Source organism: Maniola hyperantus, chromosome 11 (assembly GCF_902806685.2).
Source record: "Maniola hyperantus chromosome 11, iAphHyp1.2, whole genome shotgun sequence".
NCBI classification, from domain to species: domain Eukaryota; kingdom Metazoa; phylum Arthropoda; class Insecta; order Lepidoptera; family Nymphalidae; genus Maniola; species Maniola hyperantus.
Window position 1 is genome coordinate 2,777,127 of NC_048546.1, and position 27,556 is coordinate 2,804,682.

At 38.3% G+C, this 27,556-nt stretch overlaps 1 protein-coding gene across 1 annotated transcript in view; it reads right to left on the reverse strand.

Moving 5' to 3' along the window:
* Nucleotides 1–946: 946 nt before the first annotated feature.
* The window catches only part of LOC117986395 (uncharacterized), a 47,894-nt gene continuing 21,284 nt past the window's right edge, over nucleotides 947–27,556 (reverse strand). Inside the window, exons 3-10 of the mRNA XM_069501936.1 lie at nucleotides 19,557–19,657; nucleotides 16,709–16,914; nucleotides 15,246–15,386; nucleotides 12,034–12,236; nucleotides 8,846–9,030; nucleotides 7,264–7,387; nucleotides 2,927–3,050; nucleotides 947–2,260 (exon numbers count right to left, since the gene is read on the reverse strand). Coding sequence (XP_069358037.1) covers nucleotides 2,943–3,050; nucleotides 7,264–7,387; nucleotides 8,846–9,030; nucleotides 12,034–12,236; nucleotides 15,246–15,386; nucleotides 16,709–16,914; nucleotides 19,557–19,657 — 1,068 coding nt within the window. The 3' untranslated portion in view covers nucleotides 947–2,260; nucleotides 2,927–2,942. The remainder of the gene's footprint in view (nucleotides 2,261–2,926; nucleotides 3,051–7,263; nucleotides 7,388–8,845; nucleotides 9,031–12,033; nucleotides 12,237–15,245; nucleotides 15,387–16,708; nucleotides 16,915–19,556; nucleotides 19,658–27,556) is intronic.

Genomic DNA, 27,556 nt, shown 5'->3' on the forward strand with positions numbered 1-27,556 from the left:
TAATAAACAAGCTTGTATATTGAGATTGTGTTTGATAAATTGTTGTTTGCCGTAGAATAGATTCAATATCTCGTGACTACCAAACTGGCGCAGTGGTGAGCTTCTTTTAAATGGGTGGTTTAGAATTCCATTCCTGGCTGAGGCAAATCACTATTCACTATCCAAATTATAAATGTGAATGTGCTTCCTTGTTGGTTTTTCCTACAATCACTCCTCAATGAAGTAACTGATCGATGTAATTGTTTCCATAGACATCTCTAGTTAAAGAACTGGAGTGTGATATCATCTACTTGTTATTCCGGAAAATCACAGCGTTCCCTGGGGATTTTTAATATCTAAGTCTCGGGCATAAGATAGTAAGTTTCTAAATTGGATCAGGTATGGCCTGGAATCTATTGAGAGGTGGCCACAGACCACCACCTATAGACGCCTAATAGCCGGACACCCCTGAACGCCAAGCTTAGGCAGTTGCTTAGCATAACAGTCGGGCCACGCCCGTTCGACACCCTCACTCCGCACATTGTCTTGATCACGTGACTTATGAGTCAACCAATCACAACAAAGCATTCTCCCCTGTGCCCCGCCAACATTCGAATACGGGCTAACAACTAAATGTATTCAAGGTATTTTTCTCGTTGGCTTACCTAGTGGTTAGCATGTTCGACTGTAGACGATCAGGTCCTGGATTTGATTTCCGGGTCGGGCCAGGAGTAGGTAAATTTGGAATTTTTAGGGCTCCATACCAAAAAACCGGCCAAGTGCGAGTCAGACTCGCGCACTGAGGGTTCCGTACTGCAATCGTATTTTTTCGACAGTTTGCACGTGCAAAATTTCAATAAAATACGACTGTGAACCCTCGGTGCGCGAGTCCGACTCACATTTAGCTGGTTTTTAAGAAAAAAATTCTTTGTAATAGCTTAAATTATTATAATAAAATACAATTAAATTGTGGCATAGGTCTCTTTAATCTTATGCACGAGAAATATAAATAACATATTATAATATTACGTTTCTTTTACATTTTTCAAAATTAAAACAGTATTCATATTATTACATTCTATAACTAAGTTCCTACCTATTTATTATTAATATACACAGAGATCAAAATAATCACAAGTGAAAGAAATTCATAATTTTTTATTAATTACAAACTCTATTGAAGAATAACTAAATACTTATTATATGTAATTAAATTTATTTACACTTTAGGCCACCTAAATGTATCATTTTATTTTAACAACATGAAATGAAAGTTAAGCTTTTTTTTAATGTTTTAATTTTACAAATGCTTTATAAAACACAGTTTACAGAATTGTCTGAATAAAATTCTTATAATACTGTTTAGCTAGATACTTCTAACAATGATAATAAAATAATATTATAAATATCTAACCATTTACAAGTACACTTTTCTTCTGAATTATTAATAGTATTTTTTGTTTACTTCATGTCACCAAAGTAAAATTTTAGAATTTAAGAAGCTCAATGATGTTATTTTGACTATGTAAAATAAATCAACAAAAGCTTTAAGGCTATAATTAATATTATTATTATTTATGAATTAAGTAGGTACTTAACCTTCATTTTTATTATCTACTTTTCTTGTACAGGTATTCTTCGTATTAATAATTAAGGTTATTTACAAAGTTATCTACTTTAAAGAAATAATAAATAATTAGTTAATAACTTCATTCCAAAAATAGAGCTACGAAAATCAATTAATTTGAATATTATTCTGACTGAACAAGTTTTTCACTCAAAATGAGGAATTAATATTTATTTCAATACGTTGAATATATTATTATTAAAATAAATAAATTATTCTTGAGTCAAATGAATTAATTTATCACCAATAAACTTAATATTTGATGTAAAAATGTAACTAGAAATAAATTCGAGGGATTTTAAACACGTACCTAGATACAAAATAAAGGGTGTCCCAGAATTGACGTAAGATCCGAATTTATCGTCATTTGTCAGGTAAAGTTAAAGCCGAGAAAAAAGGCCAACGTGATAGCTGACAGTTTAGGGTTATTAAAGCACTCCACGAAAGAACAACGTGTTTTCATTGTTGAGCAGTATTTTAAAAATAAATTGCAAATCTGTGTTTCCTATCAAATATACTGCTTGCGTGAATTTTGAGACATCCTTTAGAAGTTATCGAGTAAATTTCATGCATCACAAATTCGGTGTGTGATGTTTGGGGTTAAAATCATTAAAACTTGAACACTGGCTGCAGATTTGACCACTTCAAGCATTCCTGTTGAAAGAAACCATAAGAAAATTTGAAATACAAAGAGGACACTTATTTTTATTATTATGATAATATGCCATACATCTTCCATCTTAGACGGCATCATCACTTACCACCAGGTGAGATGCAGTCAAGGGCTAACTTGTATCTGTATCTGAATCTAGGCGGCATCTTCAATTGTCCCGCTCATCATCATCATCATGATCAACCCATAGCCGGCTCACTACAGAGAACGGGTCTCCTCTCAGAGTGAGAAGGGTTTTGGCCATAGTCTACCACGCTGGCCATGTGTGGGTTGGTAGTCCCGCTCAGTGCGCAAAAAATCAATGGAACCGGAAGATAGTTTGGAGGTAATGTCAATCACAAGCCTAACCAACTGACCTAGGCCAACAACAGAAACCTAAATTAAATACTTAAAATCCATACTAATATTATAAAAGCAAAAGTGTGCCTGACTGTCTGCTAGCCTTTCACGGCCCATCTTCAACCGATTTTGACGAAATTTGATACAGAGATAACTTGCATCGCGGGTAAGGACTACTTTTTATCCAGGTAAACCAAAGAGTTCCCACTGGCTTTTCAAAACCTAAATCCACCTGGACAAGTCGCGGGCATCATCTAGTACCTACGTGACAATGATTAGTTTAAGTTTAGATAGGAATATTTTCTTACCTCTTTCTTACTTGATTTAGGTGTCCTGGAGTGTAACGAAGGGGGTGACCCCCACCGCAAGACTTGAGCACTGCTTGTGCGCCTGGCCGGCTTTCGGCACGAGCACCATTTGTTCTAAGTCACCCTGTCGTGAGAGAGACGAGGTTATGAGAATATACAATGGGATAAAGCATTTTTATACGGAGTTCTATATTTTAAAGCGCTACTTCATACCCATTTTAGAACTAAAAGAGTGCACTTTATCTAACGGCCAGCCACAGATATATACCTACAGATATGCAACTAGCGTGGCCCCCTCAGTCCCTCTCGCTCGAGCAGAGGTACTTACTTGTGAAATGTTATTCCTTCTATTTTACGTTCGCTTCGGCTATTGTAGCCTAGTATACTGCAACCCACCATTGCACAATAACATCAAAAACAAAAAACAACAGAACAAATCTTTTTTTTTTAATTATCGAGTCAACATAACCTTACTTGATGTTGTTTCTCAAGATCTCACGTACAAAATACATCTTGACAAACAAAAAAGTAGTCACGGTGATAAGGACAAAAAATGATCATTTCCTCACATTCTAATAAGAGCTTAAATCCATTTAGCTATCTCGCTCTAACAGTAAAAGTCACAATAATGCTACTTCTATAGGTATTTATTCACCACCAGACGGCAGACACGGAATCATACATCTAATACTACTTAATCTTATAAAGAGGCAAAGTTTGTAAGTTTGTTTGTGGGGAGGGTAATCTCTGGAACTACTGAACCGATTTTGAAAATTCTTTCTCTAGTAGAAACCTACATTATTCCTGAGTGACAGCCGACAGGCTATATTTTATTTAAAATATTAGAGATCCCTGCGAAAATTGTTATAAGCTGCCCGTGCGAAGCCAGAGCGGGTCGCTTAAAACAAGAAACAAATTTATTTACTATCGATTTAATGTTTTTTGAGCGAGAAAATAGTCGATGGCTAGTCGCTTTGTAGTTGGCGGTAAAGGTTTTCTTTTTAGGGTTCCGTACCACAAAAGGAAAAAAGGAAACCTTATAGAATCACTTTGTTATTTGTCTGTCTGTCTATGTCGCACTTGACCGATTTTTTCTATTGTAATTCTAAAAAGAAAAACATTCTTGTCATTTATAATTCCCGCAATTTGCTAATACGCGTGACCGCCATTTTAGTGACGTCAGCACTAGACTGAAGTTCGAGCTGATGGTATATTTTTATTTCGGCTGACGTCAAAAAGACGTAATTTCGATGTTAATTAATAATTTAAGACATGATTTCAGCGCAATAGCAATTTATATATTTATATTATTATATCAAATAGAAGGAATAAACCATAAACAAATTAAAATGTTATGATTTATGAGTCGCTATCTCAAATGTTCCATCAAAATAAACGTGCCCAAGTTCCTCGGGCTGAAGAATATTATTTAACAATGTAATACAATAGGATCTCCGATCTTGTTATTTTGTTACGTATTCTTGGAATAAAATATACTTAGTAAGCGTAGGATCAGTCGGTTAGATATTATTTTATAGATCTGTTAATTGAAATTATTTTTTGGGTTGGTAGTTATAATTGTTACAAAGAGCGACTTTGCTATGACTATAATGTACGCTGAATTATTTGATCAAAAGAAAGCCATTCATAAGAATATTTTGGAAATAAAATTAAATGGAAATTCATATCAGATACATTTTTTTTTTCATTTCACGTCAAAGAGAACTCGTTATTCGTAAATAAATCTTATTCGCTTCTTTTTTGTAAAAAAAAAAACATCTAAGTCTGGAATACAGACTGGATGCGACGACAGCAACGCATCGCGGCTACAAGAATATTTTTATAAGTAGTCTACTTTTCCTTAATTGACTTCAAAGGTAGCTTCTCGCTGACAATGCGTGGAGGCGCACTGTACGTTACGACAAACGAAAAATGTTACTCCAGAAGGTCAAAAGCGCCGGGCAATGCGCGTCGCTTACGCGTTTCTCTTAGGAGGTTTCTGCGATTTTAGGGTTCCGTACCTCAAAAGGAAAAACGGAACCCTTATAGGATCACTTTGTTGTCTGTCTGTCTGTCTGTCAAGAAACCTACAGGGTACTTCCCGTTGACCTAGAATCATGAACTGCAAAATGTCGAAAAATTACGACTGGAGTACGGAACCCTCGTTATGCGAGCCTGACTCGCACTTGGCCGGTTTTTTTATCTTTTAAATCAGCTAAGGAACACTAAAGTATGCAAGAAATTGTACTAATCTGTGAACTTATTGCAGCCGCACTCTTGCAATCAAAATCAAATCAAATTAAATAATTTGTTCAATATCCATACTAATATTATAATTATGCGAAAGTGTGTCTGTCTGTCTGTCTGCTAGCTTTTCACGGCCCAACCGTTCATCCGATTTTGATGAAATTTGGTACAGAGTTAGCTTATATCCCGGGGAAGGACATGGGCTACTTTTCATCCCTGAAAATTAATGAAATCCCACGGGATTTTTAAAAACCTAAAACCACGCGTACGAAGTCGCGGGTATCAGCTAGTAAGTAATAAATTACACTTTTTGATGGTCAGTTGTTGGATTTGTAAGATATAGTGGTGATAATTTTTACGCGAACTTAAAACTAAAGCTACGAGCGTTTCGCGCGCATTACTTCGTGTAAGCGTTCCATCTTGATATCCTGCCGAGCAGTTGCCATATAGTGATGTCCCAGAAACATAAAAGTCTTCGAAAGTAAATAATATGGAATTGATATAAAAAACAAAATCTGTACATGTAGAAAAACAGACTAAAGCCGTGATTATATATTCTGTGGCCGTGGCCTCAACGACAGCAGTGGGCGGGGCAGGAGCCCGCCGCGCGCGTTGGGCAAAGTATGAGATTTTGCATATCCCCAACATTGATAGAATTTGAGCATCGAAACACAATAGCGTCATGTTAAAATGGGCTTAAAGGTCCTTGTTTTGAAAAAAAAAATTAGTTCCACTAATTTTAATTTCGCAAAATATCCGCATCGGAGCGCTGCCTGTAGATGCATTGGCAAACTTGTACTCTAAAGCAAGGCAATTAAGGGCCATTCAAGTTTAACGCTGAAGTGTTTCAATACTCAAATTCTAACAACGATAAATGTCTAATACAAGGGCCCTGAGCGACGATTCAATACGCATTTGCCGCCCTTCATTTGCACCGCTGCTGTCTGCCTTGCAGGACAGCAGCAAAGATGATTGCGAATTGTATCAACGCCCCGCTCGTGGTCCCGCTCCGCTTCTCGCTGTCGTCGAAGCCTTACGCCAACATTAAGTGTATAAAAAATTACTGAGCCTCTATAAATATTTGGAATGGTCCCTTTTTCATGGTATGCTAACGCTTATATTTAGCACTTAGTGAAGCCCGCAGGCAATTCCCTAAAAATAATACAAGTAACAAAATACCGTTATTTTGATTTTTAACCTCCTTAGCATAAAAAATAGGGGTGGCAGAAGGTCTTTATTTTATTTTATTTAATAGGAAGCCAACGGTATACAAAGCAAACTAATTATGACGACTTATATAAACTTAGGACTATCAATGTATACTCACTTACAGGCTAACTCAACATCCTTAACTAGAACTTCTAAATAGTAAAACTTAAACTAAGACATTCTTTGCGTACCTAAAATCTATAACAATTACATTAATTACTAAATAAGTTAAAACTACGATGATTCTTACAACTAACAATAAAAACTACAATTAAGACTAACAATAGTACCTACCCTACAATTTCAAAATGAATCTTTAAATATTCTATAGCAGACTTACTATAGAATATATTTTAAAGATTCATTAGGTGGTTTTTAATTTTGCTTTTAAATAATGAAGCGGAGTGTTGAAAAATATCCAGGTTAGCTTTTCTGAACACATTGTTATAGGATATGACAATTCTATTAAGAGGAGCAGCACTACCAAGATAATAGGCATAATTATCAGGTACTGTATGAAAGAAGGTTCAGTTCTTGCAATTCACGAAGGCGAGTGAACTTTAGGTACTTGTGGTTACGTCGTTTACTTGGGATTGCGTAAGTGTGCGTGCATATCGGATCAATCAGTCGCGAGCAAGCGCTCGCAAACGCACACATTTAGTGTGCCTTACTTATACCGATGCGACTTCAACACAAGCATGAGCCACTCGCCCTCGTGAGATGCAAGAACTATATATTTGAGAGGGTTTGGCTGCCAGGACACTAATGAGCTGTGACCAAACACGAGGAATTGGTTGGAATGGTCCTATTTATTATAGACGGATCACCCGCCTGGTGATGGCTATAGCCAGGTAGACTAGTAGATAGAAAAAGTTACTCACAGAAAAGAGATATCCAATAATGAGATCGGCGTCTCTAGGAGTGTCCAAGGCATCCTTCTCGAGCACGTCTGTCCGCAACCAACGACAGTCCACGTACACTCGCACCGTATTGTCATCGTGAACACTAGTTAAACATTACGTTCAGGTATTAACAGGTATTACTAATAGTGATTCATCATCATCATCATCAGCCACAGACTTCCACACGTCCACTGTTGGACATAGCCCTTCCCCAAAGAGCGCCACTACACCCGGTCCTCAGCCTTCCTCATCCAACCACTTCCCGCCAGCCTCTTATATCGTCGGTCCATTGTGGGGGATGGGAGGAGGACGTCTCACACTATGCTTGCTTAAACGCGGTCTCCACTCAAGGACTTTCCGGCTCCAACGGCCATCGCCTCTACGACAGGCATGACCTGCCCACTGCCACTTCAGCTTGCTAATAGTTTGGGCTATGTCAGTGACCTTGGTTCTCCTGCGGATCTCCTCATTTCGGATCTTATCCCTCAGGGAAACTCCTAACATAGCTCTCTCCATAGCTCGCTGAGCGACTTTGAATTTGTGAACAAGGCCGTTTGTCAGTGTCCACGTTTCAGCACCATAGGTGAGGAGTGGAGGAGGAATAGTGATTACTTCTCTTTAAAATATTTCTATGGTACGGTTCATATTATAGGTAGGTACGAGTCATGTATATCATGGACTTCCGCAAAGTAACGCCTACTTCTGTTTCAGCGATGTCCTAACTAGATTTCAACATTCAGGGTTATGCAAGAGACGGGTCTACCGAAAAGCCGGCAATGCATTGGCGGTTCTTTTGGTGCTGCAAATAGGCAGCGGCCAGCGGTAGCCACTTACTCGCCTTACGATTTAGGACGCTTCCGTATTGCATCCGATCCGAATCCGTGAAAATATGTTCCGAAGTAGCCATAGATTGAACTGTTTGTATAATAGCTTACGCACTAGCTCCAACTTCCGTCATCGGAGGTCTCTCCATCATCCGTGAGAATATCTCGGATGTGCCTCGGATTCAGATACGTCCGGTAGGTGTATGACGTAGATTAATATGTCAAAGATGTCCACTGCTTGCTTGCTTGCATTACGGCGATTACGCACTGCACTTCTGTCATCTTAGTTCTATCCGCCATCCTTGAGAATACCAGCGATTATCTACGACATTGTCATTAGCTACCATACAAAACAAAAAAGGAACGTATTTTCACGACTCGGATAGGGTGCAGTGCGTAACCGCTCTTACGCTTGGATTTGGATCAGAGATCGGATTAGTGAGTGACAATATCCGAGTTCGGTCCGAGATTTTATATCCATATTTTCACGGACTCGGATTAGTGAGTAACAATATCCGAGTTCGGTCCGAGTTTTTATTCAAAGATTCAAAGATTCAAAGATTCTTTATTTGCGGAAACATTTTACAACGAGATGTTATTACATAACATCCGTAATTCCGTTTATATCCGTATTTTCACGGACTCAGATTAGTGAGTAACAATATCCGAGTTCGGTCCGAGTTTTTATATCCGTATTTTCACGGACTCGGATCGGATGAGTGCGTAATGTAACTCACCTAATCGCAATATGATGCCACCGAAAGTCATACAACGGCACAGCTAAGTAGATGGATCTCGAGGAGCCAGCGCCTGCATGCACCAGCCTAGCTGCACCTCGTCCAGCCAGCTCCAGGGACAGGAAGGAACCCGTCCGACGCCGGGAACGGAGGGAGAATAGGGTTCCTTGACCATACCCTCCGCTCTAGAAACAAATAATAAAATTATTATTATGAAATCATAAATGTGTAGGTATAAGTCCCGCAAACTGCTAATGAGCGTGGTCGCCATTTTAGTGATGTCAGCACTAGACTGAAGTTTCGAGCTGATGGTATATTTTTATTTCGGCTGATGTCAAAATGACGTCATTTCCATGTTAATGAGCAATTAATGAGACATGGTTCCAGCGCAATAGCAATTTGCGGGACTTATAACTAGTTGACCTATTCCATAGATAAATAATAATAATGTCATGTCATCCCGACGGCATATCGGCCTCGGCAGCCCATCTCTGTAGATATTAACCATTTTAACTTTGTGTCAACTGTCATGTAAAAAGTACGATTTTAGTCCTTATTTTAAAGGTGAGCCCAGTGGCCCTACCGCGGTTGTTTGACAGCTACAATGTCACGATCGCAATCATCTCTGATTGGTTAATGCTCGCTCACTATTGGCTACAATGTATTGTTGCAACAAAAATCGCACAAATTCAGCCAATCAGAACAATTGAGACTGTAATAATGATTGATGCAGGTTTTAGACAATCGCCCTGTGAACCGTACTTTTGACATGACAGTTGAAACAGAGTTAAGACGACGAGTGTTTTCTCATTTTATACGAACTGTATTAAAATAAATGACTTGTTATTTGAATAATAATAATCTAAATATATAAAAGGAAAAGGTGACTGACTGACTAACTGACTGATCTATCAACGCACAGCTTAAAGTTTAAACCACTGGACGGATCTGGATGAAATTTGGCATGCAGATAGCTATTATGACGTAGGCATCCGCTAAGAAAGGATTTTTGAGAATTCAACCCTTAAGGGGGTGAAATAGGGGTATGAAATTTATGTAGTCTACGCGGACGAAGTCGCGAGCATAAGCTAGTATAGACTAAATAAAAACAACAAGCTTGTGATCGTCAAATTTATATAAGAAATATATAAGAAATGTTTATATTCGAACTTGGCTTCGACACACTGATCGTGTGTCTTGATTGATTTAACTGAATTTTGACTGAATTTAATGGCAACAGCACATAGAGTTTAAGCTGATGCAATAAAAAAAAACAATAATTTACCGGCGAAAAATTTGCCGGAAAATTAATTGAATATTTATAAAAAAGCAGGGTTTGTTTGTATCTTCATTGTAATCTAAGAGAAGCTATAGAGCATAGCATAGCACAGCACAGCGCACCATAGCTCAGTGTCGATTGGTCACCATAATACGCCGCGAGTCACATATAACTATAAAGTTACATTATGTGAGTTTGTTGTGGGCTCTTCTCAGACCTGGGTGCGTTTGGAACCCTCGTAGCTTTAGTTTTAAGTTTGCGTAATAATTATCATCACTATATCTTACAAATCTAACAACTGACAATCAAAAAGAGTAATTTTATTACCTATTTTGAAAAAAATATTTAAATTTGACTCTATTATTTATCTACTCGACTCTACTGTAGTACTTGACTCTATCGTAGTGTTAGCTGTCGTCGGTTCGGTGTTGAACAAAAAGTTGTATATGTTTGGAAAAGCGGCCGAATGTAATGTCCTTGTCGTTGAGACATAGGTATGAGTGACAGAGACAACGCTCTACAAAGCCGCAATGTCATTCTAAAGGCTGATGTACCTACGTAACACTCGCTCACAGTCGGCGGCTGACAAAACGTAAGGTGTGAACACGCGCTAATAGCAATAATTATTATTCGGTGAAATTATTTTCGCAATACAAACCTGGATCGTGTTAAAACATAATTATTTATGTAATGCGAACCTTTACCGACTGTATAATGTGAAAATTTATTAGTCGTAACGTCGAAATTCTTTACACTTACATTGCTCTAATTAAAATAAATTACGAAACAACATTTTTTTCGGGAGCGTGCAGATTTTTCGGAGCGTATCGCGACAATGGCAAGTTTTTGCAAACAGAATTTCGCACGAAAGCGGAATTTTATTTGAAAATCCTATATGATAATGAAAATACACTACCTAATTAAAATAAATGTTTACTAAGTAACATTTTTGTAACGAAATTAGCGAGGTTAATTTTTGCGTTGGATTTTGTGAAAATTATATACATATAGGTAATGACAATTTCCGTAACGTCTATCTATCAGTTGACGATGATGATGATGATTAATTTCGTAGAAAAAAATAAAAGCTGCAATTAGAATCAATACCAACGAAGGTTTAAAATGAATAGATATTAAGGTGACGCAGTACGCTCGACTGAAATTGCCGGCGTACGTGGGTAACTTTTCACCTAACATTGTATGAGAAAGGTGATGGCACGATAATTTTCACCGAAATCAAGCGCGCGAAAAGGACTCAGGAAAAGTATTTTTGAGAAAAAATACTAAACGTATGTTTGCAAAGTAAAGATATTTCAACCAATAATTAATGTAAACCAAAAGACTATGTTCAAAGTTAAATTGTTTTAGAATTTTCACACTCCTAATCTTATTTATATATGCCAAAATTTGTCATTAATTTATTGTTAAAATAGGAATATTTCGAGGGTCAATCAATATTTTTTTATGTTTTATAATATATCAACTAGCTTATGCTCGCGACTGCGCGTGGACTACACAAATTTCAAACCCCTATTTCGCCGCCTTAGGGGTTGAATTTTCAAAATTAAATTTTTAGCGGATTCCTACGTCATAATAGCTATCTGCATGCAAAATTTCAGCCCGGTCCGTCCAATAGTTTGAGCTGGCGTTGATAGATCGGTCAGTCAGGCAGTCAGTCAATCAGTCAGCCACCTTTTTCTTGTATATATTTAGATAAACCTAGATAATAGCAAGCCAAACCGATATAATACTTAGTATAGTAATAGTTTTGAGCGTACAATATAAAATAATGTAGTAATCACCCTCCTACGTTTGTATGAAGAAAGTACTGAACTGCACCCGCTTAAACTTGGTACCTCGATTGCGCTGCAAAGACTTAACAAACCCATTATGAATATTTCATACATACCTCAGGCCTTAGCCTCAACGAAATGAAGAGCGTGAACTCTCTGGGAAACGTCTTCCCTGCGGCGAAGAGTTCTGAGGAGGCGATCCATATGTATGAGTTGGGCCGCAAGCTGAATGCATGCGGCCTATCTGGTACAGGACCCCATCTGGCTTGTGCGGGGTGAAAGTTCCTCCTTGCGCCTGGGGCGAGAGGGTTTATGGTGCCTGTAAAGAAATCATTGTTTAGACTTTTTGTAGAAACTTTATGACCTTGGCTATGCGCATCGTTTACTAAAGATTTATTAACTAACTAGCTTATGCTCGCGACTTCGTCCGCGTGGACTACACAAATTTCAAACCCCTGTTTCACCCCCTTAGGGATTGAATTTTCAAAAATCCTTTCTTAGCGGATGCCTAGGTCATAATAGCTATCTGCATACCAAATTTCAGCCCGATCCGTTCAGTAGTTAGAGCTGTGCGTTGATAGATCAGTCAGTCAGTCAGTCAGTCAGTCAGTCACCTTTTCCTTTTATATATTTAGACTAGCTGATGCCCACGACTTAGTACGCGTGGATTTAGGTTTTTAAAAATCTCGTGGGAACTCTTTGATTTCCCGGGATAAAAAGTAGTCTATGTGACTCTGCAGGTCTTCAAATATACTTATGCAAAAAATCACGTCGATCCGTTACTCCCTTGCTACGTGATTGAAGGACAAACTAACAAAAAAACACACTTTCGTATCTATAATATGGGTACTGATTAGGTTTCAATAGGGTTAGTATGAGATTTTACATCTCGTCAACGAGCAACGTGGAGAGAATTCGAGATGGAGGTTTTTAAAGATATTAAATAAAACTGCTGCTTAGACACGATGACCGTCAAAGTTTTTAGAAACTAGCATGGCTACGAAATTCTGCCTAATGCGTGTTCTTGACCAGTTTTTATGTAATCTTAAAAAGCAAAAGCGCTAATAGCATAGTGGTTAAAACCTTGGCCTAGTCGGGAGGTCCAGAATTCGATTCACACACCTCTAACTTTTTGAGTTATATGCGTTTTTAACAATTGCGTATCAGTTGTTTTGATGATGAAGGGAAACATCGTGAGAAAACCTGCATCCAGATTTATACATAATGTTCTGAAGGTATGAAGTCTGCCAATCCGATCACTCAATTCTGAGAGGAGACTCGTGCTTCAGTACTGAGCTGGTGATGGACTGATGATGATGATGATTAAAAAGAAAAACAAATATAATAAAATTGAAAAGCCAGGAACTCCAATATCCATTTCATTTTATATTTCAATCAACTCCGGTCTCCAATCAACAAATCAAACACCGAAACATGATAAGTAATTGAAACAAAGGTCCAAAACAAACTTAAATTGAAAGTCACAATTTCTTTTCTATTTCTCACGGTATTTGGCAATTGGAATCGATTCGGAAAAGAAACTTTTCCAATTAACAAAACAAACTGACCTTCTCAGTCAAAGGAGTTTGTAGGTAGGTACATGATCATCCTTGCGAGTAGCCCTTGAGAAGAACCACTAACTCATCTGTACTCCTAATACAAGTTTTCATAGTTTTCGAAAAAGAAATTCGATATCGAGTTACTTCAATCATCTCAGTAATAAAAGTAAATATCGGCACATGCTAATGACTTCTATGTATACTACACATTGGCACATGCTTGATTTTAAACCAAGATCTATTGTACCTACTCTGAGGTCCTAACTTCTGATCTAACTTTTCAAGTGAAATTACTTAACATTTGTGTTGAATGTAAACCTGTAATAAATTTTTTTAAGTGTTTACCAAGCACATTATAACACACGAAATAATTATAACAAACGTGATTTAAAATATCCATACAAAAGCAGATTTCGTAGTTCAGGTATCACATTATTTTAGTTAAAAGTAACACAATAACCTTATTGCTGAGAATTGTGCTCTTTCTCATAAAACATAAACAAAATAATTCATGATGAGAAATCTGGTCCCGAGGACCTCCCTTTAAAAACTTACGCTAGGGCCCACAAAATATCAAAGCTCGCGTAAACCGCCAGTCTTTCAGATGTACGAAACTACGAACTTGTACTAAGAGTAGCTACTATTTCCGACCCACCCTACTCGTTTGGGTCAGTTTAACAAAAACTTTTCCTAATTTGGCTCACGCCTAGAATGAAAGCGGTAAGATGATGACGTCATCCGTATTTTTGGCGCGTTCTTTTTTTACTCAATGAAAGTTAGCCTTTAGGGAGGTCCACCAATCAACTCAAGTAAATTTCAGTCTACTATAATTCCGTTCTCGTATTTCGCTGACGCAGTAACCCAATGCGAATATTTACCTCCCACACCTCTATCCACGGAGAGAAGTTAGCATCGGGCTCTCTCTGTTACGTAATTCCATATAAATGACAAAGACGAAAAACTAAGTGGGTGTTAACCATTTTGGGACACTAACCAATCACAAACAAACCTTTTGATCAGATTTAGTTAACTTGGCTGCAGCAGCCAATCCGAATCCAAATCCGATCTATGCAACAAGACACTAATTGTATAGATTGGACTAGCTTATGCTCGCGACTTCGTCCGCGTGGACTACACAAATTTCAAACCCCTATTTCACCCCCTTGGGAGTTGAATTTCCAAAAATACTTTCTTAGTGGATGCCTACGTCATAATAGCTATCTGCATGCCAAATTTCAGCTCGATCCGTCCAGTAGTTTGAGCTGTGCGTTGATAGATCAGTCAGTCAGTCAGTCAGTCACCTTTTCCTTTTATATATTTAGATTAGCTGCCACGGCCAGGTTGACAAGTGCGCGAAGATCTCGCAGGTCTTAGCAACTCTCAATATCTAGAGCAGAATCTGGTTTTTAGAAACACGAAATACTTCTAGCTATTACAACAAGTGTAAGAAGAATGAAGGCAGCCTACTTGGCAGCTTGTCTCGCTCTGGCTCTGGCAGTTGGCATCAGCCTAGAAGTCTGGCAATTGGTTGCCATGTAATCGTACATGACAGCCAACTCTAACGGCTGTCGCAGCTGCTGCCTTGTTTTCGCGGATTCCCATGAGCCACCATTAGCCAGATTAGTCAGCCTGGCTGCTGCAGCCAATCCGAATCCGATTTTTGCAATATAACACGAATTACATAAATTGGATTGCCTGCCACGGCCAGTCTGACTAGCGCGCGGAGACTTAGAGTACGATAAAATAAGTACAAGACAGAGTAAACTAACCTTCACAGACAAAGGAGTTACATGACCGCGCCTGTTCCCCGTAGCCCTCACAAGTGGCCCTCGAACAGTATCTCCGCCGGGTCTGCCTCCCTCCCCCGCAGGTCTTACTGCATGCCCCCCACTCGCCCCAGCCCGCCCAACCTGGAACAATATACTATAATAATGTCCCTCTCATAATTAGTTTCGCGTTTCCTGTCACAAAATGTATTACTATGAGTAACTACAATATGATGCCCGCGACTTCATCCGCATGGATTTAAGTTTTCGAAAATCCCGTGGGAACTCTTTGATTTTCGGGGATAAAATGTCTATTCCCAGGATATATTATACAGTCGAATTTATTTCTACATACCTACCAAATTTTATCAAAATCGCTAACACGATGTCGAGGGAAGGTAAACGTCCAATGTCACTAAACTTAAGATATAGCCAATAGGTACCCAATTAAATCATACAAATACATCGCACAAATACAAATCAACTATAAAATAAACAATCTGTTAACCAGAAACGGAATAATTGGATACGTCTTTGAGTGTTCTCAGAAATTAGGTCAAATGTCTGAAAGTAAACAGAGGGTCTAACTCCCGGCACAGACAATAAACATGAGATGTTTAATGTTCGAATATACACATAACAAACATAATACTTATTGTTTACTTGCAGTTCCTTTTTTTTCGGAAAATCCATCATGGATACCACTGGCCACGGAAGAGCACAATGATTATATGGTATAAGTCCCGCAAATTTCTAATGCGCGTGTCCGCCATTTTAGTCGCGTCAGCACTAGACTGAAGTTTCGAGCTGATGGTATATTTTTATTTCGGCTGACGTCAAAATGGTGTCATTTCCATGTTAATGAGACACGGCTCCAGCGCAATAGCAATTTGCGAGACTTATAAGTGTTAATTAACTTGCTCATGCCCACGATTTCGTCCGCCTGGATTTAAGTTGTTTTAACCATCCCCGGGATATAAGCTGTCTCTGTACCAAACGTCAACATCTGATAATGCCAAAAAGCATTTCACCAAAAAAATAGACAGATAGAACTTAACCCAATAAACCATACAAATACATCGCAAACATACAAATTTCTACTATAAAAATAAACAATCTGTTAAATAATTGGATACGTCTTTGAGTGTTCTCAGAAATGAGGTCAAATGGCTGAAAGTAAACAGAGGATCTAACTCCCGGCACAGACAATAAACATGAGATGTTTAATGTTCGAATATACACATAACAAACATTATAATTATTGTTTACTTGCAGTTCCTACGGAAAGTGGAATTTAAGAGTAATAAAAATGTGAAAGTAATTAGTGGAATGGTAATTGGTATTTCCGTAAACATAAATCGAATAATATGATTTTTGGGCGTGTTGCAACATACGCTTAAATTATTATGTCGATTTCGATCTCAAGGTACTCTTGCATTATGAACGTTTCAAAAGAATTAACATACCAACAGCATTCCATATCGCTATATCGACCCCCAGGCTCCAAGGAACCGCAGCGGCCGTGGCCTCCAACCATGGGCCGTCAGGTGGCGTGGTCTCCAAGTCCACTGCTGGGTCGCTGACCCTCGCGAAGACCACCAGCTCGCTCTGAGGGAACATGCTCCAGTTGAAGCATCCTCGAAGCTGTGGACTGATTTTGAGGTTCACCTGTCTGGGGAAAATGAACTTTTTAGATAATTTTATTTATTTATTTATTTTATTTTAGACAGGTAGGTTTTCATTAATAGTAGTGAGATATAGTAGGTATAGATAGTGAGCAAACGAGCAGGCGGGTCACCTGATGTTAAGTGATTACTGCCGCTCATGAACATTATTTTGCAGCACCAGAGGAACTGACAATGCGTTGCCGGCCTTTCAGGAATTTGTTTGTCCGCCCCTTGAATAATCCCATAGGTACTTAATTATATACTTGATGTAAAAAATATATTATGAACATGCCAATTTAAAAGGTTATTCTGGGAGTTTATATCTATTACAAAAATATGCTGGAAATTGAAAATAAATTTCCAGGAACTGCTAATTTCAGAAACCTTTTTGTTGCTGTAAAGTTAGAACGTAGTGAAAGTTTTCTTGCAATAAAAATAGGTTAAACGAAAATATTGTTTTATATCAAAACAATATGCAAATTGATCGAAAGTGAAATTTTGGATATAGGTACAAATAACCAAACAATTTTATTTCCTAAGCACATAAATGCAATTTATTGTAGCGTGCATGCGATCACTGTGACTAATAGGATTCGATTCGATTCGAGTGCGCTGACCGCTTCCTGGTTGCATGCGATTTTGCATTGCTTTCAAACAAGATGAACCTACTTTATCTGGGTCGTACACCATATCTAAATATATAAAAGGAATAGGTGACTGACTGACTGATCTATCAACGCACAGCTCAAACTACTGGACGGATCGGGCTATTTGGCATGCAGATAGCTATTATGATGTACGCACATGTAGGCATCCGCTAAGAAAGGATTTTTGAAAATTCAACCGCTAAGGGGGTGAAATAGGGTTTGAAATTTGTGTAGTCCACGCGAAGAAGTCACTAGCATAAGCTAGTCGACTTATAAGGGATGATTTATGCCAACGTCACGACCCATGCAATTGGGTTGAAATACCGACAAATAAAAACATCAAATTAATCGTGGTCTGTACCCGTTATCTGCAATACACGCGGACGAAGTCGTGGGAATCAGCTAGTATAACATAAAAAAAACAAATTATATGCTGAAATTCCTAAATTCAAAAACTTTCATGTAACAGGCTTAATTCTAAAAGAATTTAGCAAAAGTTTTCTTGCAAAATCTCATTCACTAACGAAGCTTTCACATTAGCCTCGATTCTCGAAAGAGCAAATTGAATTTACAAAAGTAAGTGTTAAGGGGTGTTCACACGGAGGTGTAAGTGCGTGCCGCCTACGTACGAATCAAGCACTCTTGCTGGGAAAATTTAATTATACTGATCGCGATCTTTCCGCGAACTCTTGGTTCGTTTAATTTGGTTCCACGCTAATCTTTTTGCTTTCGAAGTTGGTGTAAAAGTTTGGTTTAAGTAACAGAAGAGAGCATTTTTATTTGTTTGACTTATCTGTAAAAGGAGACGGTCCAGAATTGTATGGAGTTTGGGTCTGGTCTTGTACCAGTAATAAAATAAGATAAAGTAAAATATTAAACCATTTTTGATTGATCAAATCCATGAACTCATCTTCATTTTAGTGGTAACATTATTTATTATCTCCACGTGACGCAACTTAACTAAGCTATAAATACGTAATAATGGCGGACAGATCCAAGTTATTAGCCGTAATCTGTCAATATATGTGTGAAAGTCACGTCAATTGTCAGAAATGACATTTGACATAGAACACAGATTTGACAAGCTTACTCATTAAAATCGTCTTTGATGATGAAAAATTTACATGTCTATTTCATTTTTGTAAAAAAAGTAGTTAAAAAAAAACGCTAACGTCCCTTCACTTGTCCTCTAATACAAAAGTTGTGCGTGTTTCTTATACTCTTCACGAAGAACTTTCGTACTTTTAGCACCACTGAAGCAGTTATTGCCTTTGTTGTTTCCAAACTATTCTCTACCTAAATTACTTCGCGAAAAAGATTGAATAGACATTAGTGAGCGAAGACTTTTATCGAGTTTGTATTCTTTTTCTATTAACGAACGCTATTCTTGTTTCGAGTTGGGATGATACCCTTTTCAATCGAGTAAATACAAAAAGAAAGAGTGGAAAGTGAGAGAAGTTATTTCTATTTAAGTTGTTGAATGGAATTGGACATTTTGCTCAAGGGAATAAAAAGGAGGCAAGTAAATAAAGGCAAATATTTTTTATTCTGCTTAGTATGAGTTGAAACAAAAGTTTCTTACTCGTCGTCCTAGCCTCCTAGGTGGTCCACTTAATGACAATGGGTTATGCGATTGCATGCCGGGGAGTAAAATGAGAAAAATTCGTCACATGACACCACGTCACCGTCACCGTCACCGCCACAGCTACCAGGGAGAAAACTATTCTTATTCTCATAGTTCTCTTTACCTCTGTTAGTTTTCGAAACATATATTAATCGAGAAAAGGATGGTACTGTTGTGCCTTTGCTCGACTTGGCGGGGGCACTCCCATGCCCGTAGATTATGCTTTATCAATACTTATAATAAAATCTACAATATGTGTAATGGTCCTGCAGCCACCGCCTTTTTTTAGTGATTAATCCGCCCGTTATTAATCACTAAAAAAACAGGCAGCGGCTGCTGGACCATGACTATATTATGAAAATACCTAAATAAATACCTGTCAGTTGTGTTATATGGTGAACCGGAATACTGACTGATGGACGCCAGTTCGACTCCTCCCCGGTATATTGATACAAGTGCCAAATCTAGTGTTCTTATCTGGAACAAGAGAAAAATATATAGGTATATTTCACTTTGACCATAGTATAATATTACATTAATAGTAGGTGTCTTGGCATGCTAAACGGTCAAGGGATAAAGGGGTTATTCTACCTTCCTAAATACTATGTCCTAAATTAGTCCACCTTCCCAAATAAGACGTCCTAAATGATATAGTTACCGTCAAACTAGCCAACGTTGCCATTCAATAATACTTTGCCCAAAACGCAATTTATAAGCAAATTCGCTTTGTAATTTTTTTTTTTATTTTACGTTTTTTTATTCACATATAAACCAAAATTTGTTCGATGTTGATGGCGGGCAAAGTAATCCGGACTTTTAGCCAACATTGCCCACATCGATTTTTATAAATTGCTTTTTGGGCAAAATATCATTGAGTGGCAAAGTTGGCTTGTATGACGGTAACTATACCATTTAGGACGTATTATTTAGGAAGGTGGAATGTTTTCATAGTCCACTTTGACGAAATTTGGTAACACAGTAAGGACAGAAATAGCTTGCATCCCAGAGACGGATTTAGCTACTTTTTATTTCGGAAAATCAAAGAGTTCAGAGTACAACCAACTATGTGAAAATGTATCTATATAAATTGCATAATGTAATAGACTAATGCCTATTTTTCACAAACACAAATAAAATGTGTTTTGCGTGACTGGAAATTCATACGGAAATTCCAGTCACACAAAGCCAATGTAATTTGTACAAAATTGTATCTTGACACTTACCAAGCGTGCGTAGAAAATGGATTTGGTCTTATCCCCTAGGTACGTTATAACGAAGTTAAGTAGGTATTAGGGAACGCTCCAAACTTGCAACAAACATGATAGCAATTTCTAGTCACGTTCCTTCACACTATATTACGCCCACTAGTTTTTTATTGTAACAACCGAAAAATAGTTTCCCCAGCCGCGTCCCCAGTAATGGAGACACGCTGAGAAATATTAATGCTTCAAAACCCACACCGATTACATTCTTTTCAGCTTTAGAAAAATCAACCCTATCTGAGTAATATAAGGTTGGAAATGGTCTGCTAAAATTTTTGTGGGTTCCGACGTTTGTAACAAAGAAGATTTAATGGTGACGTAGCAAGGACATACTTCGGACTGTCACACATGCTTAGCGTCTTTTGTGGCTTTGTCAGTTCTTATTTTGTTGGATTTATATGAAAAGTTGCTTTGTATTATTTCGTTTTTTCTGCTTTGACCTACATTTAAGTGAGTATCGAGGGTAGGGTTTTGCAATGGAACTAATCAAAAGAGTTAGCGAGTGTGTAAGGAAAACGTATCGATCTTAATCGTTATCGACAACAAATTCTGCCTCTTGATTGGTTGAGTTTGCTATTCTCATTTTTTCCAGCCAACCAAGGAGCAGAATTTACTGCCGATTACGATTCCGATGAATACCCTTTTCTAACACAATCGGGGGACTGTCCCCTGATTGCGCTGTGTAAGAAAAACGTATTCAGGAAAAATTCAAATCTGAAAAATTACTCGAATAATCGCCATGTTATTATACAAGTCACACTCACTTCATCTAAGGCTATAGTAATGAGCCTTACTTCATAGTGAACACCTCATGTTTTGATTTGGATTTCATTACCTTTTTCAACAGGTTATGGACCCAGCCTATTCAAGTTACATGTACAAATTCGAATAAGAATTGATTATTATTGGTGTGATTCTAACATCGAGAAGCATTAATTATTATTATAAAGTAGGTTTCACAGATCATTGTATGCCTGCCTACTTCAAAAAATACACTTAAACCCCTAAAAATATTTAGTTTAGCTGCGTTAGAAAAATGGGCTCTTTAGAGTTCAGATCCGCCCTTTGATAAATGAGGTGACCGAAAATCGTTATCGTGGTGAGATCTCTTCATAGGTCACTTTTGCGGTTTAGGGTGATATAAAGCTAGAATGTTATGCGCAAAATATTTTAGAACTATGTTTGTATATTGTACCTATCTATCAAAGATTTAGATAATTTTGATATTCTAGTCTCACTGTTAAGAATGATTTATAAGACTACTAGCTGATGCCCGCGACTTCTTTAATATTTCGGTATAAAAATAACTTTATGTTTAATACATATATCAGTCAGGATATAAGCTATCTCGATTCCAAATTTCAGCCAAATCCATCCAGTAGTTTTTGCATAAAAGATTAACAAACACACACACACACAAACATTCGCCTTTATAATATTAGTGTGATACAAAACAGTTACTTTTTCCAAAATTTTTATAAGTAACAAGGTATCCATTACGACGATTATCATCATCATCATCAGCCTGTGGACGTCCACTGTTGGACATAGGCCTTCCCTAAAGAGCGCCACCACACCCGGTCCTCAGCCATCCTCATCCAGCCACTTCCCGCCAGCCTCTTTATATCGTCGGTCCATCGTGCTGGAGGGCGTCCCACACAACGCTTGCTTAAACGCGGTCTCCACTCAAGGACTTTCCGGCTCCAACGGCCATCGCCTCTACGACAGGCATGACCTGCCCACTGCCACTTCAGCTTGCTAATAGTTTGGGCTATGTCAGTGACCTTGGTTCTCCTGCGGATCTCCTCATTTCGGATCTTGTCCCTCAAGGAAACTCCTAACATAGCCCTCTCCATAGCTCGCTGAGCGACTTTGAGTTTGTGGACAAGGCCGTATGTTAGTGTCCACGTTTCAGCACCATAGGTGAGGACGGGAAGAACACACTGGTTAAAGACTTTCGTCTTGAGGCACTGAGGAATTGACGATGAGAAGACTTGACTCAATTAACGACGATGATTAACTACAAGATAATTGTTATAAGAATCTGTATAAAATTACTTACTACAAAATTACAATAAACTATAGCTAACAATTTCAACCATTATAACTTAAATATAGTGCCTCAATAGCTCAACCGGTATAGGAGTGGACTGTAAACCGAAAGGTCGACGGTTCAAGCCCGGCCCGTTGCACTATTGTCGTACCTACTCCTAGCACAAGCCTGACGCTTAATTGGAGAGAAAAGGGGAATATTAGTCATTTAACATGGCTAATATTCTTAAAAAAAAAAAAACTTACCTAAATGAAACACAATCTGAAAACCAATTACGTCATCAACTCCTTCCCACTTCCCAGTTCTCAGTATTACAAATTCACAACTGTAACCACTCGAATTCATCGACATTAAGATAACATGAAACTTTCCTGAAAACAGAACATTGACGGCCTGAAATCCATTTAACCCTTAACTGCCTTAGTTTATTCAAAGCTTAACAATTAACCCTTAAAGCTTGTCACACAGTAAAGGCGTACTATAACGCTAGTACGACATTGAGGCATGCCACAGGGCTGCAAGCTACAATAATTTAAAATGTAGCAAGAATTGTTAGCTGTGCTATGGCACTGTAAATATTCCACGTCTCAGCATTAAATAGACTGCCGCATGCTACTTAAGGTGGCAACATTAATGTTTCCTTTGTAGCATGTTGCATGTCGCTCCAACGAAAACAGCATTTAGAGCCGAAAACGCTAAACAGAACGCATTTTTAATTTTAGAAACCTAACCTAAGGTGTTTCCTAAAAAAAGCGTTATGCGGTTATTTAATTGGCAGATTCAAAAATCCTTTAAAGACGGTAAAGCATTATGGCTTGTCTTAGGTGCTGATGCTCCTGATTGGTGGGTAATATCTCATAGTCCTACGACATTTTTTAAGTATTACCCGTAATTAAAGTGACCGCCAAACAGAACAGCTATTTTAAGGCCACCATATTTTATCAAGGTTTCTTAGTTGCCAAGATATTCAGCACAAATAAAAAAAATACGTTATACAGTGCGACAAGGCTCTCCTTGGCACTTGAATGACATTGAGAGGGGGGCGCTGTTGGAGAACAAAAGCTTAGAATATTCAAACAAGAACAAAGGGGACACTTGACGGCAACGTTAGTTACAATTTTCGCCACGCGCCAAGATAGCCTTGTACTGTAAGTAGCGTGCGTGTTTTGCGGCCCGCCTCTACTGTGCATTAAGCTTTATCTGGGGTACAACTATAAGTTGGGCCAATCCCACAAATTAGGAACAACATCGCCTTGGCAAAGACAAGCCATTTGCCAAAGCGGATGCTATAAACTTAGCGAAGGGGATTCCCGCGTAAATGAAAAACAATAATGGGGTAATTTGTCTGGCGTACAGTAATTTCAAAGTCTAGAGGGACATACAGTCTTCCAACAAGTTTAGATATAATATATTAAGTCCTTAGTTTTTAAAAAACTTGTAACTGCCTTCTGCAATACAGGGTTTTCCTAGTGCAGAGGGCAGAAAACTTGTTTCTTGTGTCTAAATTCTAAATTCTAAATTCAAAATAAATTATTCTTATTCTTATTCTTAACAGACAGTTTTCTAATAGACAGAACAATCGTGTGGAGTGTGAGAGGCGAGAGGTGTGAGGGATTGCACCAATAGAATAGAATATTTTTTTAAACTTTTACTAGTTCTTTTGAATCGTCAACTAGTTTAATTTACCACATAGCAGATGAAACGTTTGAATATTATTTCTTTTTATTAGTCGTGGTGTCGAATCAATTGGGTACGTAATTATCAGAGCTGACGCTCTTTATTTTACGTAGGGAATCGTTGGATTTAAATAATTATTGACGTCTATTTCGTAATCAGCACCCCAATAAAAATGGAAAACCACATCCAATATGGCCATGTCAATTAAAAAACCTTCAGTCATGTTGTATTTGAAAATGGACGTCATTTCAAAAACAGTAACGTCCGAAAAAGTATAACAATAAAGAGAAAAAGAAAGTAAAAGTGGTTATCTCTATAAGAGATCTCTACCAGTGTAATGTAATATAATTATTTGAATATGACAACCCTAGGTCATATCAATCAGCCTGTTTGCGTCCACTGCTGGACATAGGCCTTCCCTAGAGCGCGCCACCACACACGATCCTCCGCCTTCCTCATCCACCCACTTCCCGCTACCTTCTTAAGGTCGTCAGTCCAGCGGGTTGGAGGTCGTCCCACACTGCGCTTGCCGATACGCAGTCTCCACTCCAGAACACGTCTGCGATCGGTTCTGCGGCAGACGTGGCCTGCCCACTGCCACTTCAGCTGGCTAATTCGTTGAGCTATGTCAGTCACTTTGGTTCTCCGACAGATTTCCTCGTTGCGGATTTTGTCCCTCAGAGAGACACCCAACATAGCTCGCTCCATAGCACGCTGAGCGACTTTGAATTTGTGGACAAGGCCTACTGTCAGTGTCCACGTCTCTGCGCCATACGTCATCATCCTACCCTAGGTACTATGACAGTAATGCCTGCTCTTCCGCGAACATCAAAGGGTTGGGTTACTGTATGGGTTTTCCTTACACTGCGACAGTATCATGTAGTATCATCTAAGTAAAAGAGGACCAAGATTGTCTTGGCAAAGCTAGCCTGTTGAGATAGGCGCGATTTGTCATGTAAATTGTTAGGATGATTGAGCTTGGGTTCGGTACAAGGTTATTTCGTAAGAATGGAGTTGGTAACTTTATGCGTTTGTCTCTGGGAATGTTTGCTGTTATTTGTCTTGTGAATAATATTTCTTTTTCCTTGAAACAAAGTTTCTCATTTTACTAAATTTATTATTTCTTTTTGATTTAACTTTCTCTAGACAGAGATGGAAAATTAATGGCATGGCGAAAAATTTCGGAACTGTATCTATTTAGGAATTTAGATGCCTTATCCAATAAAACCGGCCAAGGGCGAGACGGGCTCGCGCAACAACGGTTCCGTACTACGGTCGTAATTTTTCGACATTTTGCACGATAATTCAAAAACTATGATGCATAAAAATAAATACAAATCTGTTTTAGAATGCACAGGTGAAGCCCTTTCATATGATACCCCACTTAATATAGTTAGGTATCTTACTTTAATAATTGAAAATTGTGTGATGTAACCCTAAATTCACGGTTTTCAGATTTTTCCCTTAATGTCTGCTATAAGACCTACCTACCTACCAAATTTCATGATTCTAGATCAACGGGAAGTACCCTGTAGGTTTCTTGACAGACAGACGAACATTCAGACAGGCAGATAACAAGCACAGACAAAGCAAACAGATATAAGGGCTCCGTTTTTCCTTTTGAGATACGGATCCTTAAAAATACTAATAATAGTACAGATACGTGGCGTTTACTATCAGTTATCATAATCCTTTCTCTGTTTCTATTAAGATTGCGGAGTTACCCGTCACTAACCATCAGGTGAGATCACAATCAAGCGCTAACTTGCAATGAAAAAGAAAAACCGGTCAAGTGCGTGTCGGAATCGCTCACGAAGGGTTCCGTACCATCCATCGTACAAGATATTTTAACATTTTTAAGTGGAATACTGCAATTGATATGTGATTAAGTAAAATATTTTTTTCATGAACATATTTTAATTATTTTGTGATGTAACCCCAAATTCACGGTGTTCGGATTTATTCCTTTACTTGTGCTATAAGACCTACCTACCTGCCAATGATTCTAGGTCAACGAGAAGTACCCTATAGGTTATTTTGACAGACACGACAAACAGACGGACAGATAACAAAGTGATCATATAAGGGTTCCATTTTTCCTTTTTATATACGGAACCCTAAAAAATAAATCTGGGATTTTTAGTAGCAATAGAAGGTTTCTAATAAGGCTTAGATTAATTACGTAGGCAACGTTACGTTAAAAGACGATCAAGACAAAAAAAGATCCGAATAGATCCCTTGAGAGGAAAATGGTTGTTAATTAGATACTTGATCGGAAAAGATTTTTGGGGATAAGAAAAAGTTTCCTTTAGCAATTGGAGCTAGCTAGATTGCGCTTTTTACATATAAAAGCCTATTTACCTAACTCAACAGCCTATTAGCATTAGGGTGACCAAGCAACATTGAGCTATGCTGCATTGTGCTGTGCGCAGCTAAGATAACTTTCTGGTGCTGTGCTCTTTCTGCAAACAACATTAAGCTGCACAATTTGCTGTGCGACTTGTATGCGCACAAGTGCAAGCGAGATAGAAGCTGTCATGGTCATGGCAGGGACGATACCTATAGAAAGGCTAGTCATGGAAAGAATGACGATATTCACGGCATATAACAGCGGCAACGGACCCTAGAAGAGTGGGAAAAGGAGTGGAAGGAAAGAGAAAAGAGGCAATGGACTAGAGACCTCATACAGGACCTCCGAAAATGGATTAATAGGAAACACGGTGAAGTCGATAAATAAATCACACAGGCACTGAGCGGGCACGGAGTATTCAACACTTACCTGCATGCCATCGGCAAAGCACCCAGCGACAACTGTCCCTACTGCGGTGAGGAGGACACATCGTACCACGCAGTTTTTGAGTGCAGCATGTTGAGACAGAGTTAATACGAGCCAGGTGTATATCTCTTACATAAATCTGTCTCGTTTTAATTCAATCTTAAGTCTGGTGGTTTGGGCAAAGTGCGCTCTATCTCACCCTCAGTTCTTTCGCACGACTTATAACTAGCTTATGCCCGCGACTTCGTCCGCATGGACTACCCCTATTTCACTCCCTCAGGGGTTGAATTCTAAGAAATTCGTTCGTTCGATGCCTACGTCATAATAGCTATCTGCTTGCCAAATTTCAGCCCGCTCCGTCCAGTAGTTTGAGCAGTGCGTTGATAGAGCAGTTAGGCAGTCAAATCACCTTTTCCTTTTTTTATATATACTAGCTTATGCCTACGTCATAATAGCTATCTGCGTGTCAGTCAGTCAGTCACCTTTTCCTTTTATATATTTAGATTTAGATAAAAATCTATAAAAGGGAAAAAACTGTAAACAAAAAAAAAAAAAACTTTTTAAAGTGAGCTTAAAAGTGAAAGCTCTTAATATTTCAACTCGCTTAA